A 15,028-nucleotide genomic window follows, 5' to 3' on the forward strand; every position below is an offset into this window, starting at 1 on the left:
TGAACTATGGAAACCTATTTCTCTTATGTGTGCTGTGCAGGAAAAGATTTGTCTTGTGAGGGTTACAGTAATTTCAAAACTTAAAACAGTTCAAACCACAAAACACACAAAGAGGCAGGTTTTACTCATGTTATCACTACACATTTGATTTATTAACATCTCATTGTATTTTCATCAGACTGGACAGGTTTAATGAAACTGTGTGACCAGAAGCCAACATAGGATCTGAATGGGACATGGAGATTTTAAAAGTGTTGCTCTGACTGATGTCCTGCAGTGGCATAAATGTTAGGACAGGAGAAAGTTTTTGCTGTGAGATTGGGAGTCTGTTCCTCTGTATGATGGTGCCTGTAGCTGTTTTTAGAAATGAGACAGACGTGTTTTGATTTTAATCAAATATCCACAGTGTGTGAAGTAATAACAAGAGATGTGGAGGCAGGACTTGGTCAGAAAGAGGTAAAGGAAAGAATTCTTTTCTCCACACTGGAGACTCCTGGAGGGTGCAAGGACCACACTGTGGGGTGGTATTCAGCCTTATTTCTCTGCAGAGGGAAAAGAACCCAGTACAAATCAGTCTGAGTGATGAGCTGCTGTACCTGACTTAAGGCAAACAGAAGTTAATAATATTGTTGTTACCTCTGTCAACAAAATGATGTTTCAGGGGAACTGTCCCCTGCACATTGTGACGAAAGAGAGAAATGAATTGGAAAATGTTCAGGAGGAGGCAAAGGAAAGATATTTTGTGAGATGGAAAATTAAACTGGCAAGAACATCAGAGCATCTGGTGGCTGTACTGGATGTTACTTTACCTTCCTGATTGTCTTAATTTTTTTTTTTTTTTTTTTTAAGGCGGTTTGATCCAATGTTTTCACTGAGATTAACTTAGCTTTGTTTTCAAAAGGGATCTGGATGAAACCTATGTGACACAGTGGAGCTGGGTTTATGTTTCATTGTGGTTTCATTTTCTTTTTTCACTGAAGAGTTTCAAGCCAGGACATGTTTCAGTGGCCTAATCTCAAACACGCACAGGAACAGTTTCTCTGTTTGCTTTGCAGGGAGGAGCTGGCTCCCTTCAGGAGATGTTCAAGAATGAACACAACTGGTTTGCTGTCAGATTTTATTGCTGGCTGCAGCTTGTGGGCAATAATGGTACCAGCACTGTGTAGCAAACATGTAGATGTCAGTGACCATCCACAACTGGATAACAACACTTGGATTTCCAAGGTACTTCTACCCACGTGGAAGGAGGAGCTGGGGTTGGGTTTTTTTCATTATTCTGCAACACTGCTCTGCTTAGCTGAAAATACTCTAAATAACTTCCCAGATCCAATAGAGCTACCTAAATAAGGACAGTTGCTAAATTTCTGTCATAATTGCAGCAGGCACCTGTTCTTGGCCACTAAAACCGATTTGCTAACACATTTCCACAGTGCTTAAAATTTTCCAACCAGCTATCTTTTGGGAAGAAATTTTCCACGTTTGGCTTCTGCTTGAGAGGAATTTTTTTTTTCTTCTAGGCTGAAGAAAAATGGTGCCAGCTGTCCTTGAGCACAGCATGAATTATAAAATTGTGCCTCTGAAGTAAAAAGAACTTCTTAGGCTGTACCAAAGTACAAAAAAGCTTGCTCTAGACCCTTGCTCTAGCAAGGGTTTTGCCTGGCATTATACTTGACATTGATTTACCTAGATTAATAAAACTGCAGCAATAACTATGTTTTGATAGAGCTAAGAATGATTTATCTATAGGTGAGTGAAAAAGCAAAGCTTGTGGCTCACAGGAGCTGTGAATGGAGAGCTGCCAGGTAGGTCAGAGGAGATCTCTCCTGCCCTCAGAAAGTGCACTTCTTTGTTTGCAGAGAACAGGGTGCGACTGCACCTTCCACAGGAGGGAAGCCAACGTCACTACTGCAGACTCCTTCCTTTCCCACCAGATCAGTGTTTTTCTTTCATGAGCAGGCAACTAAATGCAAAATAAGAGTGTTAATTTTGCAAAGTTACCAGCACTTGGACGTTAAAAAAACTAAGCTTACTACTCCTGTCTGCATGGCCAATATATATATATATACACATATACATACACATCCAGACAACCACATGCACATGGAAGGAAGATATGGAGGGACTTTCAAACTACTCTTAGAAACCTGTATCCTTGACAAAGTGCTCCATGTAATTAAAATATCCCAGAATATACCACTTGAGACATATTACCTATTATCAAAACCAATGTATTAAACATAATAAAATTGATCAACAATTGGGAGCACTTGATTGGGATATATGTTTTATATATGAAGGTATACTTTTTGTTTTTTGTTTAGTTACAATATTCCCAAGCATGAAATGTCCTGTTCTTTAGTTACAATATTCCCAAGCTTGAAATGTCTGTTCCATGCCAAGTACAGGGACTTTAAGACTGGCTTAATAAAATGTTTGCATGTATTATATATAAAATATTATTGTACTGGATAATCCCATGCATCTGTCTTTGTAAGCTTTCTGTGCCTCCCCTGGGTAAACTTTTTTTGGTGTTCTGTTGGAGTTTTTTTTTAACATCTTATTTTCTAGCATTTTGAAGGCTGTTAGAAGGTAATTTCTGTCTGTTACACAAACCAAAGAAAAAAAAAGAACTAGCAAAAACCCCTTTACCACAGCCACAACCGTATTTCCCTCTCTGCTCTAGGAAGTCCCTGTTTTTTCATGAGATCATAAGGAAATAGCATGCTACTGTGTTTTAAGAGAAGTTTAAAAAGTACCCTAGCAAAACAAACAAAAGCCCCAAACAGTGTTATTTTTAGTTTTCTATAATTTCATTAAACGAGTCCTTCTTTCTCAGAATGAAAAACGAAGCCTTCTCCTTTATGTGAAATGAACTTTTAGCTGTCATCTAAAGTAGCAGGGGGAGGATGGTAGGACCGGGACGGCGGGGGGGGGAGGAACGAAGGTTTTTTTTTCCTCTAGAGAAAGATCACGCTGTTGAATCCTTTCGAAAAATACACAATTGCCACTTTTTTTTTTCTTTCTTTCTGACTTTTTTTTTTTCTTTCTTTTTTTTTTTTCTTTTTCTTTTTCTTTTTTTGGCCGCGAGAGGGACTTTGATTTATTGTCAGAAGCAAAACGGCCCGGAGAAAGAAACTCTGGAAGTCTCGATCAAAATAAATAAATAAACGAATAAATAAATGAATAAAAGGGAGAGTGAGGAGGGAAGGAGAAGGGGTCTGTCGGGGTGCCGAGGGAGGGATGCTGCCCGGCCCGGCCCGGCTGGGCGCGGCGGTGTCGCTCCGTGCCGTGCGGTGCCGAGCCGTGCCGTGCCGGCGGGGAAGCCTTGCATCACCGCCACGGGCCCGCTTCCCTCCTCCCTCTCTTTCGGGGAGGCTATTAATAGCATGACATCAGCCAGGGACTCGCCGCCAGAGTAAATACCAGCGCTGCCCGCTCGGCTATAAAAGGGGGGTGATGCAACCCGGGCGAGCGGCAGAGGAGCGGGGAGCCGAGGGAGCCGCTCTCCCGCAGCCGGCGGCGGAGCAGCGCGGACGGCAGCGCGGCGGGGCTGCGGAGCCCCTTCCCTCCTGCCGGGAGAGCGGCGGCGGCGGGAGGAAGGTAGGTGGAAGCAGGAGAGGAGCGGCCGGGACCTCCCGTGCCGGCGGGACGCGGGGCTGCGCTCCGGGGAGGCTGTCCCGCCGCGGAGGGAAGGATGCCCGCCGGGGGACCCGCGCCGCGCCGCCGGCAAAAGTTTCGGCGCCCCGGGCGAAGCCGGGCGCGGCGGTGCCGCCGCCGGCCGTGAGAGCCCCCGGCCCCGCCGAGCTCCGCCGGAGCCCCTCGCCCGCCCGGCGGCGCCGGCTCCGTGCCGGAGCTCGCATCTGGGGGAACCCCCTGCCCGGGCTGCCGCCAGATGTGAGCGCCGGGGGGAGCGCGCCCAGCCCCGGCCGGCCCCGGGCCGGCAGCGCCGCTCGGCACCGCGCGGTGGCGGCCGCGGAGAGGCACGGCCCCGGGAGCCGCGGGATGCCCGAGCGGCCGCGCCCGGAGCTGGGGACAGCGGCGGCGGCACCGCGGGGACGGGCACGGGGGAGCTGCGGCGGGACAGCGCAGGCGATGACAAACCCGCAGTGCCGCCCCTGGAGCTATCGCGGATATTCCCGCAAACCGAGGGGGAACTTCTCGTGACAGCCAGGGATATTCACTTTCCTTTCTGTCTCGGCGTCTTGACGTGAAGTAGATCTGTTGCTAAACTGTTGCCTAAGCAAATCGGGCGTGACACAACAGCCAACTTCTTTCAGGGAACGAGTTTCCTGTTGGAAATCGATTTTCCTCTTTACTAACAGCGCTTGAGAAGCTGGAAGGCAGCAGAAAATGGTTTGGGAGCGATGTGGGATGTCAGAAAGCTTAAGGTCAACTAGCGTGCACAGAGGTTGTGAACTGCAATTGCTCTTAATGCTGTTTAAGATTAACCTCAGTGGTTATCGGGGTTTATTGCATCAGCACCAGAGGAAAAGGAATTCGTATGAAGAAATAAAACCAAGGAGCCCAGTCAGCCATCTGCTGTTAAGGAAGAAAAAACTGAAAGTAGTTACTTCCAATATTAAAATTAAACGAGAATATCCTGGAATAATGGAAGTGTACAGCTAGGAAGCATGTTCTGGTTTTAAAATCTTGGCAGATGAGACGTAAAAGCTCTTTGTAGAGGAAAAGAATCATCTTTAAAAAAACAAACCGAAAGCAGGGAGAGAACTAATGAATAGAGTTGTGTGAAAGTACCTGAATTGGGAGGGTCCCATGAACATTCAAACTGTTGAGAATGCCAAAAGTAAGGCTCAAGTCATGAAGCATTAACTCAGCCCGGGAACAGGCTGTGCCGGTAAGAGCGCGGGGCTGAGAAGTGTTCAGCACCTCCAGTGGCAGTAACTCCAGAACATGTGCATGGTGTAACAAAGTAAACAGAGATTGCATCGGAAAGGCCACCATGGGATCCCGCTCTAAGGCTTGATACTCTGATTCCTACTGTTTCCCCAGCCTTCGCAAACCCAGAGGAAATGAGATAGTGCTCTGCATGGCTTGTAGACAGAGGGACATTTTGTACAAAAACTGGGACAAGGAACAGCAACTTGTTGCTTTTTTTTTTTTTTTTAAAGTAGTAAAATCTATTTTTCCTGTTTGCAAAACATTTCTAAAAACAGATTTGTTCCTCAGAAACTGTAAAGCATCTAACCTTGTTTTTATGAAAAGGGAGCATATTGAGCTTACTGAGGAGCTTTGACATAAGGCTGATTATTTCTGCCATTTGTATGGTGGTGGCTCCTGACACTCCCAGAGGCAGACTGGGAGCTGCCCTACCAGGCACTGCACAGAAGCCCCAGAAAAGCAAACCAGTGGCAAACAGGTCTGCAGAATGGGACTCAGCTCACAGCAGAAATCCTTACGGAAGCCTCAGCCCCTTGGTAGGCCTTCCCTCCCCAAAAGTGTTGGAGCAATTAGAGGTGCATTGCAGGATGGTTGGGAGGGCAGCGAGCTGTTCGGGGAGGAGAGCATCAAGTTCCTCTGGTCAAGGACACTTTCTGGGCACACAACCACTCCTCCTTGTCACACTAGTGACAGGTGGGTAAGAAGACCTGAAGCCATTAGAGTAGGGTCTTGTCAGTGTTCGTGGTAGACTTAGCACTAACTACTAGAAATCCACAATTAACACAATTTCTCAGGCACATTCTTGGTTTTCTCTGGTGCTGCTGCTGACCTTAATTAAAAGTTCACCTAAACTGAAAAATAATTGAATAAACCAGCAGATCTTGAAAATTATTAGCCCAACTAATTAGTTTGGAGGCTGGAAAAACAGTTTTACTGTTGCTTTAAGGCTCCTGGTTGGATTGAATTATACAGAATTAACTTCGTTGAATGAAGCCATCACCAGCATTCAAGGAGACTGAGTCAGTGAAAATAACTGAAATTTCTGCTGGCAGTGAGAGGTTCAGTGTCATCTGGAATTAGCCTGTTTAAATTAGTTGAATAGCTGAATGTTGGTAAATGGTAAATAATACTGGGAGGACTTCAGCTGGAAATTAATAGGGCCATTTCTGACTTGCTGGAAAAGAGTAACTGCTAGCTTTCTGAGATTATAGGATTAAACTGTATCAGTACTTTAAATGTGACTCATGAGCAGGGGCTTTCTGAAGAGAATTACATAAATTTCCCAAGGTCTTTCTGAATAACAAATTGTTCCAAATCATTTCCCCATCTTGAATAACTAGGGGTGAAATCCTAACCCCATTGAGGTCAACAGAAAAAGTCCTTTTGATTTCACTGGGGTCAGGATTTCACCCTGAGACTCTGGGAAATGTTCGGCTCTTCTGTGGTGACTGGGTGGGGAAGAAGTGAAGAAGACTGCAGCTGGACCTGATATTTTGCAGCAACAGGCAATTCACTCCCCTCTGATTTTTCTGTTTACCTCACTTAGTGATCAACCAGGTTCTATTCTCATTTGCACCAGTGTGGATTTACAGTGTATTTTTAGATATCTCTGAGCAAATTCTGTCTTCTTGTCAAGGCACATGACATTTCTTGCTGGGTTCCAGAAGTAAGGTACAGGGAACTGTGCAGGTCTGGGTTGACCGTGTGGAAATTCAGCTTACCCACACTACTACCCTGAGGCAACTGTTTGCTTACCTGCACTGAGTTAATTACAATTGACTTTTCTGTAATTATTGTGGTTCTAATCCAGAGTAGATAACACATACTGTAATTATCCATACAGCTATTAAAAAAAATAAAACCCAAAACAACAACAACAACAAAAATCTACACACCAAAGATAGCTGGAAACCAACACAGTAAAATCCAATTTAACGCAAGTCACTTTATGAGCAAGGGAAGTATTACTATCTGTTTTCCTGTGGATTTGCACCTTTTGTCCCTTGGAGCACACACAAAAGGTGCTCAGTTTTCTTCCAGACCTCTTATCTCACCTCTGCTGGGTGAGAGATGGGCTATGACTTGCAGGGATGTGTTCATCAGCTAGCCCACTGTGTTTGGATGACTGACTGCTGAATTTTGCCTCTTTCGCCCTCAGTGGGGGCCACCAGTTTTCATAAAGGGCCTCTCTCCCTTCAAAATGTCTAAAAAAATTCTAAAAAATGAATAAGGATTACTAAAAAGAGAAAAGTAGAGAGCACTGTTGGATAGGTTTGTTTTCTTCAGAAATCTACTAGAAATTAGGTTTCTCCATGGGTTTACATTTGCATAATTCCCCTAAAGACTCTTCAATCACACTGTTTTATGTCAGCAGAAGATCCAGCCATAAATATTTAAGAATTTCAAGCCTCTCATAGAGGGCACATAAGGACAGTTTCGAATTTTACAAGAGCAAAGGAATGAAACAAACGGCTTCACATTTTTCATGAGTCAATCCCTCCAACTCAGCCTGTGCTGTGGAGCCACAGAGCATGGAGAGACTTTTGCCTTTGTTCCAGCTCTTACAGTTAAAAACTATTTTTCAAGGGTTTACAGCCAAATCTACAACTATGTAAAATAGAGTGTGATAATTTTGTGACAGATCCTGTTGTGGTTAGCAAGTTTCACCTTCTAGTAGAACTCATTGAGTTAAGTGTAGCTGAGATCAGACAAATGCTCTGTCCATTTGGAGCTGGAAGTTTTGGTAGTATAGCTCTGAAGACGAAAATACTCTTACTCTCCTTCTAAGCTTTAAATAATAATACTACTTAATTTGCTTTCTGATTTTTGTTCTGATCTTCTTTCTCTTCCTATTCACTCAATTCTTGTTTACCACACGCTACCAGTTTAAAACTTAACAGTATACATACTTACACACAATTTTTAAAATACTAAGTTTCAGAAAGACCCAGAAACTTTGTCATGTGTTGGTACATATTAATACTTTTAAATACTAACTTTGATTTAACATAAAGTTTTCTGAGTGTCCAAATTCTTAACTGCTTGTCTCTGTTGAGAGATTGGGGTAGACTAGGAATGGGGATTGAAGCAGTGTAAGAACAAGAGTATCATTCATAGTATGAAATAAACCGCTGAGAGATATTATTTGAAAGATATAACTTTCTAAAGTTATTGAAAGACTGTCAATATTATCTCTTTTTCTCTTTCAGCAAAATGATGGTTCAACATTCAGGCCAGCTATCTGCATTAGAAGTCAGTGCCTCCGCAATTGTTCCCACTTTGTCCCCTGCAGGGTCACTGGGGTTTGATGATTTCACAAATTTAACCCCCCTGGTGAAGGAGGAACTCAGGTTTGCCATTCAGAACAAGCGTCAGTTCCACAAGATGTCTTCCACTTTGGACACGGTGACTGTTTCTGAAAGGCCGGTGGAAACATCAATGATGAAGACAGAGGTAGGGCTCTTTAAACAGAATTTTGGTGTGGGTGATTAATTCTCTAACAAAATTTTGCCACAAGACCAGTAATTGTATTAACTATAGAAAACCCTCTGTACCATACTTGTTTCCCTTTAAGCCAGCTGCTTGGCTCTCTGTTGAGTGCTTTGGGCAAACCTTCTGGTATTTCTCATAGTTGGATATTTTATTTTCAATTATGGACTACAGACAATATTTTACAGTGATTAGAACAAGTGCTTGATCTGGTTTCCCTGCCCAGTGATGGCTGATCTGGGAATAAGTCACTGCTGAAGTTCTGCTTCCCTGAGGACAGTCCAGCAGAACCCATGGGGGGGTTAAGACACAGACCTGCTGTGTCCACACTATGTTTTTGCTTAAAGATGATAGTATCGATGAAAAATATTACTCTTTGAAAGTGTAGAAATAGCTTGGTTAAGGAAACAGTTACACCTTGGTCTGAGCCTCCACAGGAAACAGAAGGAATGTGTTAGTATTCCCTTTTTGGTGCTGCCTTTAATTCACTCCCTTATTGCTGCCTCACTCGTGACACATTCTCCACTCCACTCCCTGTGACCCTCCTCCTTTTCCTCCCTGGGAAATGGAGGAGAGATGGAGGTGTGGGAGCCTGGGGAGACATTCAGTAAGTTTTTTGAGTACCAGTGATTTTAAATGAGCCATCGTATAGTTTGCATACAGCCCCACTCCAGTCAGGTTTTTATTGAGGTTCCTACCCTTCTACTGTACGACAAACAAGGTCAGAATCACGTTTTTACGCAACTCATGATGTGAGCGCTGACAGCACTATCCATGCTGATTTTAAAAGTCCAGGAGTTATCAAAATACAGGTCTTGTATTTACAACATTTTATGGATTGTGTGTATCTGTTTTTTGTGGGACAGTTTTCTCCTGAAGAGGATGAAAGGAAAAAGAGAAGAAGGGAAAGGAATAAAATAGCTGCAGCAAAGTGCCGAAACAAAAAGAAGGAAAAAACAGAATGTTTGCAAAAAGTAAGTGACTAGCTACAATTGCTCTTAATCTGTCATCCTGCCAGGATCCAAACAGATAGCATATTCTATGCTGTCTATATGTCTATACCGTCAGAGTAGAAAATCAGAAAGATTTCACCCAAAACTCTGTAAACACTAAAAAACATTAGTTATGAAAAATAAACATGCCATATATTAAATCCAAACCTGGTTGAAACTGGCATAAAGCGAAAACATGTCAGAGTGAAAAGAGATTACTGTTTCAGTGACCAGTCTTGTCTATGGAGGTAATGTAATTTGAATGTGTGCACTGAACACAAAAAGTGCACAAAAAGAAGTAAAAATCATGTTTCATAAAATATTCACTGTGGAGAGCCTGCAAGAACCTATGAGTAATTTCTGACTTCTTTATGAGTGGTGTGGAAGCTTGAATTCTCTGTCCTAGAAGCCCAGTCAGATCTTTACCTCCTGTGATACAAAACTGTATTTCAGTAGCACCAGACCTGTACCTAGATATACAGTCCTGTATATTCCTATACCTAGGGGCAGAGGAAAAAAGCTATGTTTATACTTTGCTGGCTTAACATGGGTTTATAAATATGTGACCTGATGTTCCAGGGAGTTAAGGAGCAGTGCAGATAATTTTAGGTCAATTTTTGACCCAAAAAGCTCAGAATAATTTTGCAGAAGATAGCAATAATGCTTTGAGTATCTGTCACCATAAGCGAATACAAATTTGAATTTTGCTTTTCAACTTACATTATGTTCTCTAGAGACCGAAGGAGGTAACTCTCAATCTGGTTCTCAGGCCATTACTGGTTGGGGAATGTAGAGTTCCATCATTACAGTGCACTCAGTACATGTGATTCCTTTCTCTACCAGCCACATGCTTTCCCACCAATAAAAGACCACAACTATAAGAAAAAACCAGCGACTTACTAATTTGAACTTAGTGTAAAAGTTGTGTCTGTCCTTTTGCTAGGAATCAGAGAAGCTGGAAACAATCAATGCAGAGTTGAAAGCCCAGATTGAGGAGCTGAAGAATGAGAAGCAGCATTTGATATACATGCTAAATCTGCACAGGCCCACGTGTATAGTCCGTGCACAGAACGGAAGGACACCTGAAGATGAAAGAAATCTTTTTATTCAACAGATCAAAGAAGGCACATTACAAGGTTAAGTGATACAGCAAACATGGAAATATTTATAATGTTTTTAACAGCTACCAGAATCCATGGGGGAGTCTGACATAATGTGTAGGATTCTATTAGTCAAGAGCCTTTAGGAAGGGCAGATTGCTTTCATGAGTGGAAAGAATCATTTTGGCTTGACAGCGATTCTTGCCCTTGGAAGATCTGGTCTCAATCAAATTGAAGAGCCTTCTGCCTCAAATGTAGGGTTTGCACCTGTCATACTTGCTGTTCCTAGGAGCTACAGACAACAGCTTCCGAAGTTTTAGCTCTCTGCTAGTATCCAGTATCTGCACTCACAAGGTTTGTGCTAGAACACTATGACTTCCAGCGATGCACGTGGTACAGACAGCTGTGCTGGATGGACACTGCTCTTCCTTGTTGCTGGTAGGGAAAGAAGACTGAGTATTTTTGAGTTTCCAGGAGGATGGTTTCTGGCAGAATGTACTGATGTGTAATGTAGCATTCTAACCTAACACACACACACAAAAAAACCCCCTGTAGTTCCAACTAAGCTTTGTCGTTTTTTTTCACAATGCTCATGTGGGTTTTTTTCTGTGACTCATCTCAGTGACTGAATTTGAAGGGTCTAGTAAGTGTGACAAAGAAATGTTTCTTCCAAAACATCTATGTAGCCTAGCTTGTATTTTATGAGCTATCACCCCAGATACTACCTCTTGGGGGCTAAAATATTTCCTTGGATTGCTGAAGAGCAGCTTGTACCATCACTTACTGACTTGGTGAACTGAACCCACTGAACTGGAAACAGGAAACTAACTGTGCAGGGGTATTGATAGAGGTTTTGCTCAAGTAAAGAATTGCAGGAGTGATCCCAGACTCCTGAATCTTGAAAAAAATAAATATTTTTTAAATTAATCTAGGATCTAATCCTACAAGCCTTAATTCATGCTATTACCCTTCAGTCACAGGAAAGTTTCCCTGGATTTCAGTGGGTCTGCTCATGCAGATAGCTCTTACAGTCATAAGAGCTTGGCGAAGCTTTTTCCATCCTGGTCAGGATTACTTCCTTTTGCCAGGTGACTCAGAGGGAAAAATTATGATTGTAGCTACTTTTGTTTTACATTTGAGTGGCAACTACAGTCAATCAAAAGTGTTACTTAGAATCTAAAGGAGGCAAGAGTTTTGATGTAGTGAATAATTGTTTAATTTTTTATTAAATACTAACCTTGGATGTTTTTGAACTGGTAGAAGAGCTGCTGGACAAAACAGTTGGAGCTATGAGTGTTGAAATTCTGATGTTTCTGTGAAATTCTCAGATTGTTTATTTCTATAAAATATACCCTTACAATTTTTTTGTAAAAGAAAATACTATCCTTATTTATCACTAATATCATAATGAGTAGAGCTAATAAATACTGCGAGCAAGATAAAACTGAAAACACAAGTGTTGCGCTGTCTTTTTACTTTTATCTCTTGGTGTTTAATATTATATATTCCTAAACTTCACCTGTTGTATTTGAGACACGCCTATTAAAATCACTTATCCTTCATCTTTTTTGAAGGTGAGGCACTGAGTGTCTTAAATGATTAGGTGCAGCTACTGTACCTTCCAAAATTCTGTATCTCCATCAGTGGTGTCTGACTGTTCAATGTCACAATTTAAACAAAGCAGAATACAAGTGGAGCTTACAGTGCATAATATTTTACACCAGTTCCGCAGTGTTGAAATTGTGTGTTTGTTCTAAAGGCTAAACCTGAAGATACCTCAGCCATGAGCTTCTTACCCTGCAAGTCTCGCATCACATATTGTACCTGGTCCTCATATGATTGTTATATTCTGCAACAGAACTATTTAGTACCATTTCCTGAGATCTGGATATATTGTAATGTCCTATATCACATGTTAAAGGTATGTACTTCATGTATCTGAAAAGTGAATGTATTACAAAGTTGACATTCTAGGTCCAATTCTGTCTTAAGAATCCATGATCTTTCTGTATATTGGAAAGAGGTTCCATCGCCTTCAGTGAGAGTTTTTTTCATGTCCTGTAAGCAGAGTTTGGAGCCTCTGTGGCAACCTCTCAGGCTTAAAGGGCAAGTTCTACATGTAATTGGGCCAGCTGTTTATCAAACAACAGATATACATGGAGTGTGTACAATGAACTTGTCAACCAATGCTCATTATTTGACTTCTGTAATGTGGAAATACAAAACCAAGGCATCACCCCGGTATCGCACACCTTGGCTTTGCTTTGTTGCCTCTCAAATACCAGCAGACAAGGCTGTTTGTCTCATAATTGGTTATAAAGTGTTACCACAGAGACTATAATGACAGAATTCGTGTGTCTCCCTTAGGGAATTTGTATGGTTGCTTTTAACCATATCGCCAGTGACGCAGGCGTCATGCTTTTGTTGCTTGATCCTATTTACTCGGCATGCCAAATGTTAATATGGTACCACTACGATTGTCAGAGGATAATCTATTTTTATTTCTTTACCTGTGCAGCCATAGCTGCTCTGTACTGCTTTTGTATGTGTGTGTGTGTGTGTGCGTGCTCCTGCACGCTCCTCTGGAAATGATGGTACTCAGGGTCACTTGACTGTGCCCAGGAAAAGAGTGTTTAAACAGCTACACAGGAATGGGATGTTGCATGAGTTTTCTCAAGGTATACTTTATTCAGGAGAACCCTTAAAATGCATTAAAAAGCAGTTTGTTTTCTATTCTCAAGTTTGTTTTGATACTTTAATAAAAAATAATTAATATATATTTATTCACGTGTCATTTAATTCATTCTGCGTGTCAAGGTCCAAGAGCAACTTCATTCTGTTAAAACAACACTGAGATATTAAAAAGCAAACACTCTTTGCAGGTTTTCAACAATAAGCATCTTATAAAGTGAAACTGGTACTGTTCACTGCTTGTCAAGTTATAAACAAAATTTTGTAATTGCAAGATTGATTGTGAATTCCAGGCTAACTTCTTATTTGTTGGCTAGGGCTTGGATTAAAGGACTGGAAAATAGAACTCCTAAACTTTTCCTAACCTTGCAACCAACCAGCTGAATGTTACTTCAGCTTTCTGATTCCCTGATGAGTGTAATGCTTTTGCCACCGTGAAGCCTTAATGTTTCTAGTTTTATTTCTATTGCTTTCTATAATTACATGGAAGATACTAAGGAAGCAAGGCACAATTAGTGCTTTGGTTTCTTTCTCTGTGTCTGTGTATTGCCGTGTCTGGGGAGAAATATGAGGAAAGATGAACAAAATGTTCCCTCCTGCTTTTCCAAAACTGAGTATCTACACACCCAGACAGAAGGCCCTGTGTTTTGACAGCCGGTGATGTGGACAAAAACTTTTGGCTTCGATCCATTGCAAGCAGTCATAACTTGTAATACAGAGGCCAGATAGAAGACCAGGGGCTCTAGGGATCAGGAAATCCACTGCTCTATTGCAAAATCCAGTTAAAAATATCATCTGCAAGGAAGATCTAGGCTACTCTGAGCTTGGAGATGTTCCTTATTGGTCCATCCATTTACAGTTGTGCAGTTCCCATAAGTATATTCAGCCTTTCGTGCATTCTCCTATAGCTGCTATCAAACCTTGCTTTTGAATACCCAGTTCAACACTAAATTGGCAAACATTGGGCTGGTTTAGAAAAATTTATCAACAAAATTAGGGCTACAATTTCCTGAACTGGTATTTTGTAATTTTTTTTTTAATGGTATGAATTGAAAGCATGAAACCACCATTGGTCTTTGACATATTCCTAATAGCATAGTTGGTATTCCTGGAGAAATTATATGCCATACTTTCTCCTCAGGACTTGTTCTAGATGCTAAATCTCTGTTTCCAGGCCCATGTAGACCTCAGAGCATGTTGATAAGGAGCATCTTCTATTTCTTTTCTAGCTCTTTCCCTGATATAAATGAATAAATAGCAATATTAAAGGCAGGTAGAGACAATGATTTATACAAGGCTGGAAATGTTTAATGCAACTGAATGGCAGCAAATTTAAATTAACAATAACTTTTCTACCTGGGCCCACCAGCATTTGAAGTTACTGATTAAAGGGATCATTTTGCTAAAGAAACTGGATGATTTATGAGCAATGAAAATAAAAACTTACAATTGTGTGTCACTAGCAAAAGAGTTTTGAAAATAAAATCTTCTTTGTCTTAGGAAATTCTCAAATCCAGCATGATGGGTGTATCTCACATCCATTTTCCTTGGTGGTTTTGGTTTCCCTGCCTCCTCCCCTCCAGCCCAATTCAGGTATAGACGCGCTGGCCATTGCCAGGTTTCCATGTTTGCCCAGTGCCCCCAGCTGGAGACCCTGAGAATCACCCCGAGATTAAACGTGCAATAATATTAATTAATGTAATTGCTTTCTAACAGTCTTCATTAGTTTGTAATTACACCAATAGAAAATTTTCGGTTTTATAATAGATGCCATTCCTTTTTAAGTGTAGTTAAGATAATGAGTGACAATATTTTTAAAGAATCCTGTTGTTTAAAATTCATTTCCTTAATGGACAC

General features: G+C 41.7%; 1 protein-coding gene across 1 annotated transcript; it reads left to right on the forward strand.

Annotated features, from left to right (window-relative positions):
* The first annotated feature begins 3,463 nt into the window (after window positions 1-3,463).
* ATF3 (activating transcription factor 3) lies at window positions 3,464-13,263 on the forward strand. Its single transcript, XM_066316163.1, has 4 exons — window positions 3,464-3,600; window positions 8,109-8,352; window positions 9,255-9,362; window positions 10,324-13,263. The coding sequence occupies exons 2-4, from the start codon at window positions 8,113-8,115 to the stop codon at window positions 10,519-10,521; spliced, it is 546 nt and encodes a 181-aa protein (XP_066172260.1). The 5' UTR covers window positions 3,464-3,600; window positions 8,109-8,112; the 3' UTR covers window positions 10,522-13,263.
* Window positions 13,264-15,028: the final 1,765 nt, after the last annotated feature.

This window comes from Sylvia atricapilla, chromosome 3 (genome assembly GCF_009819655.1).
Source record: "Sylvia atricapilla isolate bSylAtr1 chromosome 3, bSylAtr1.pri, whole genome shotgun sequence".
Taxonomy (NCBI): domain Eukaryota; kingdom Metazoa; phylum Chordata; class Aves; order Passeriformes; family Sylviidae; genus Sylvia; species Sylvia atricapilla.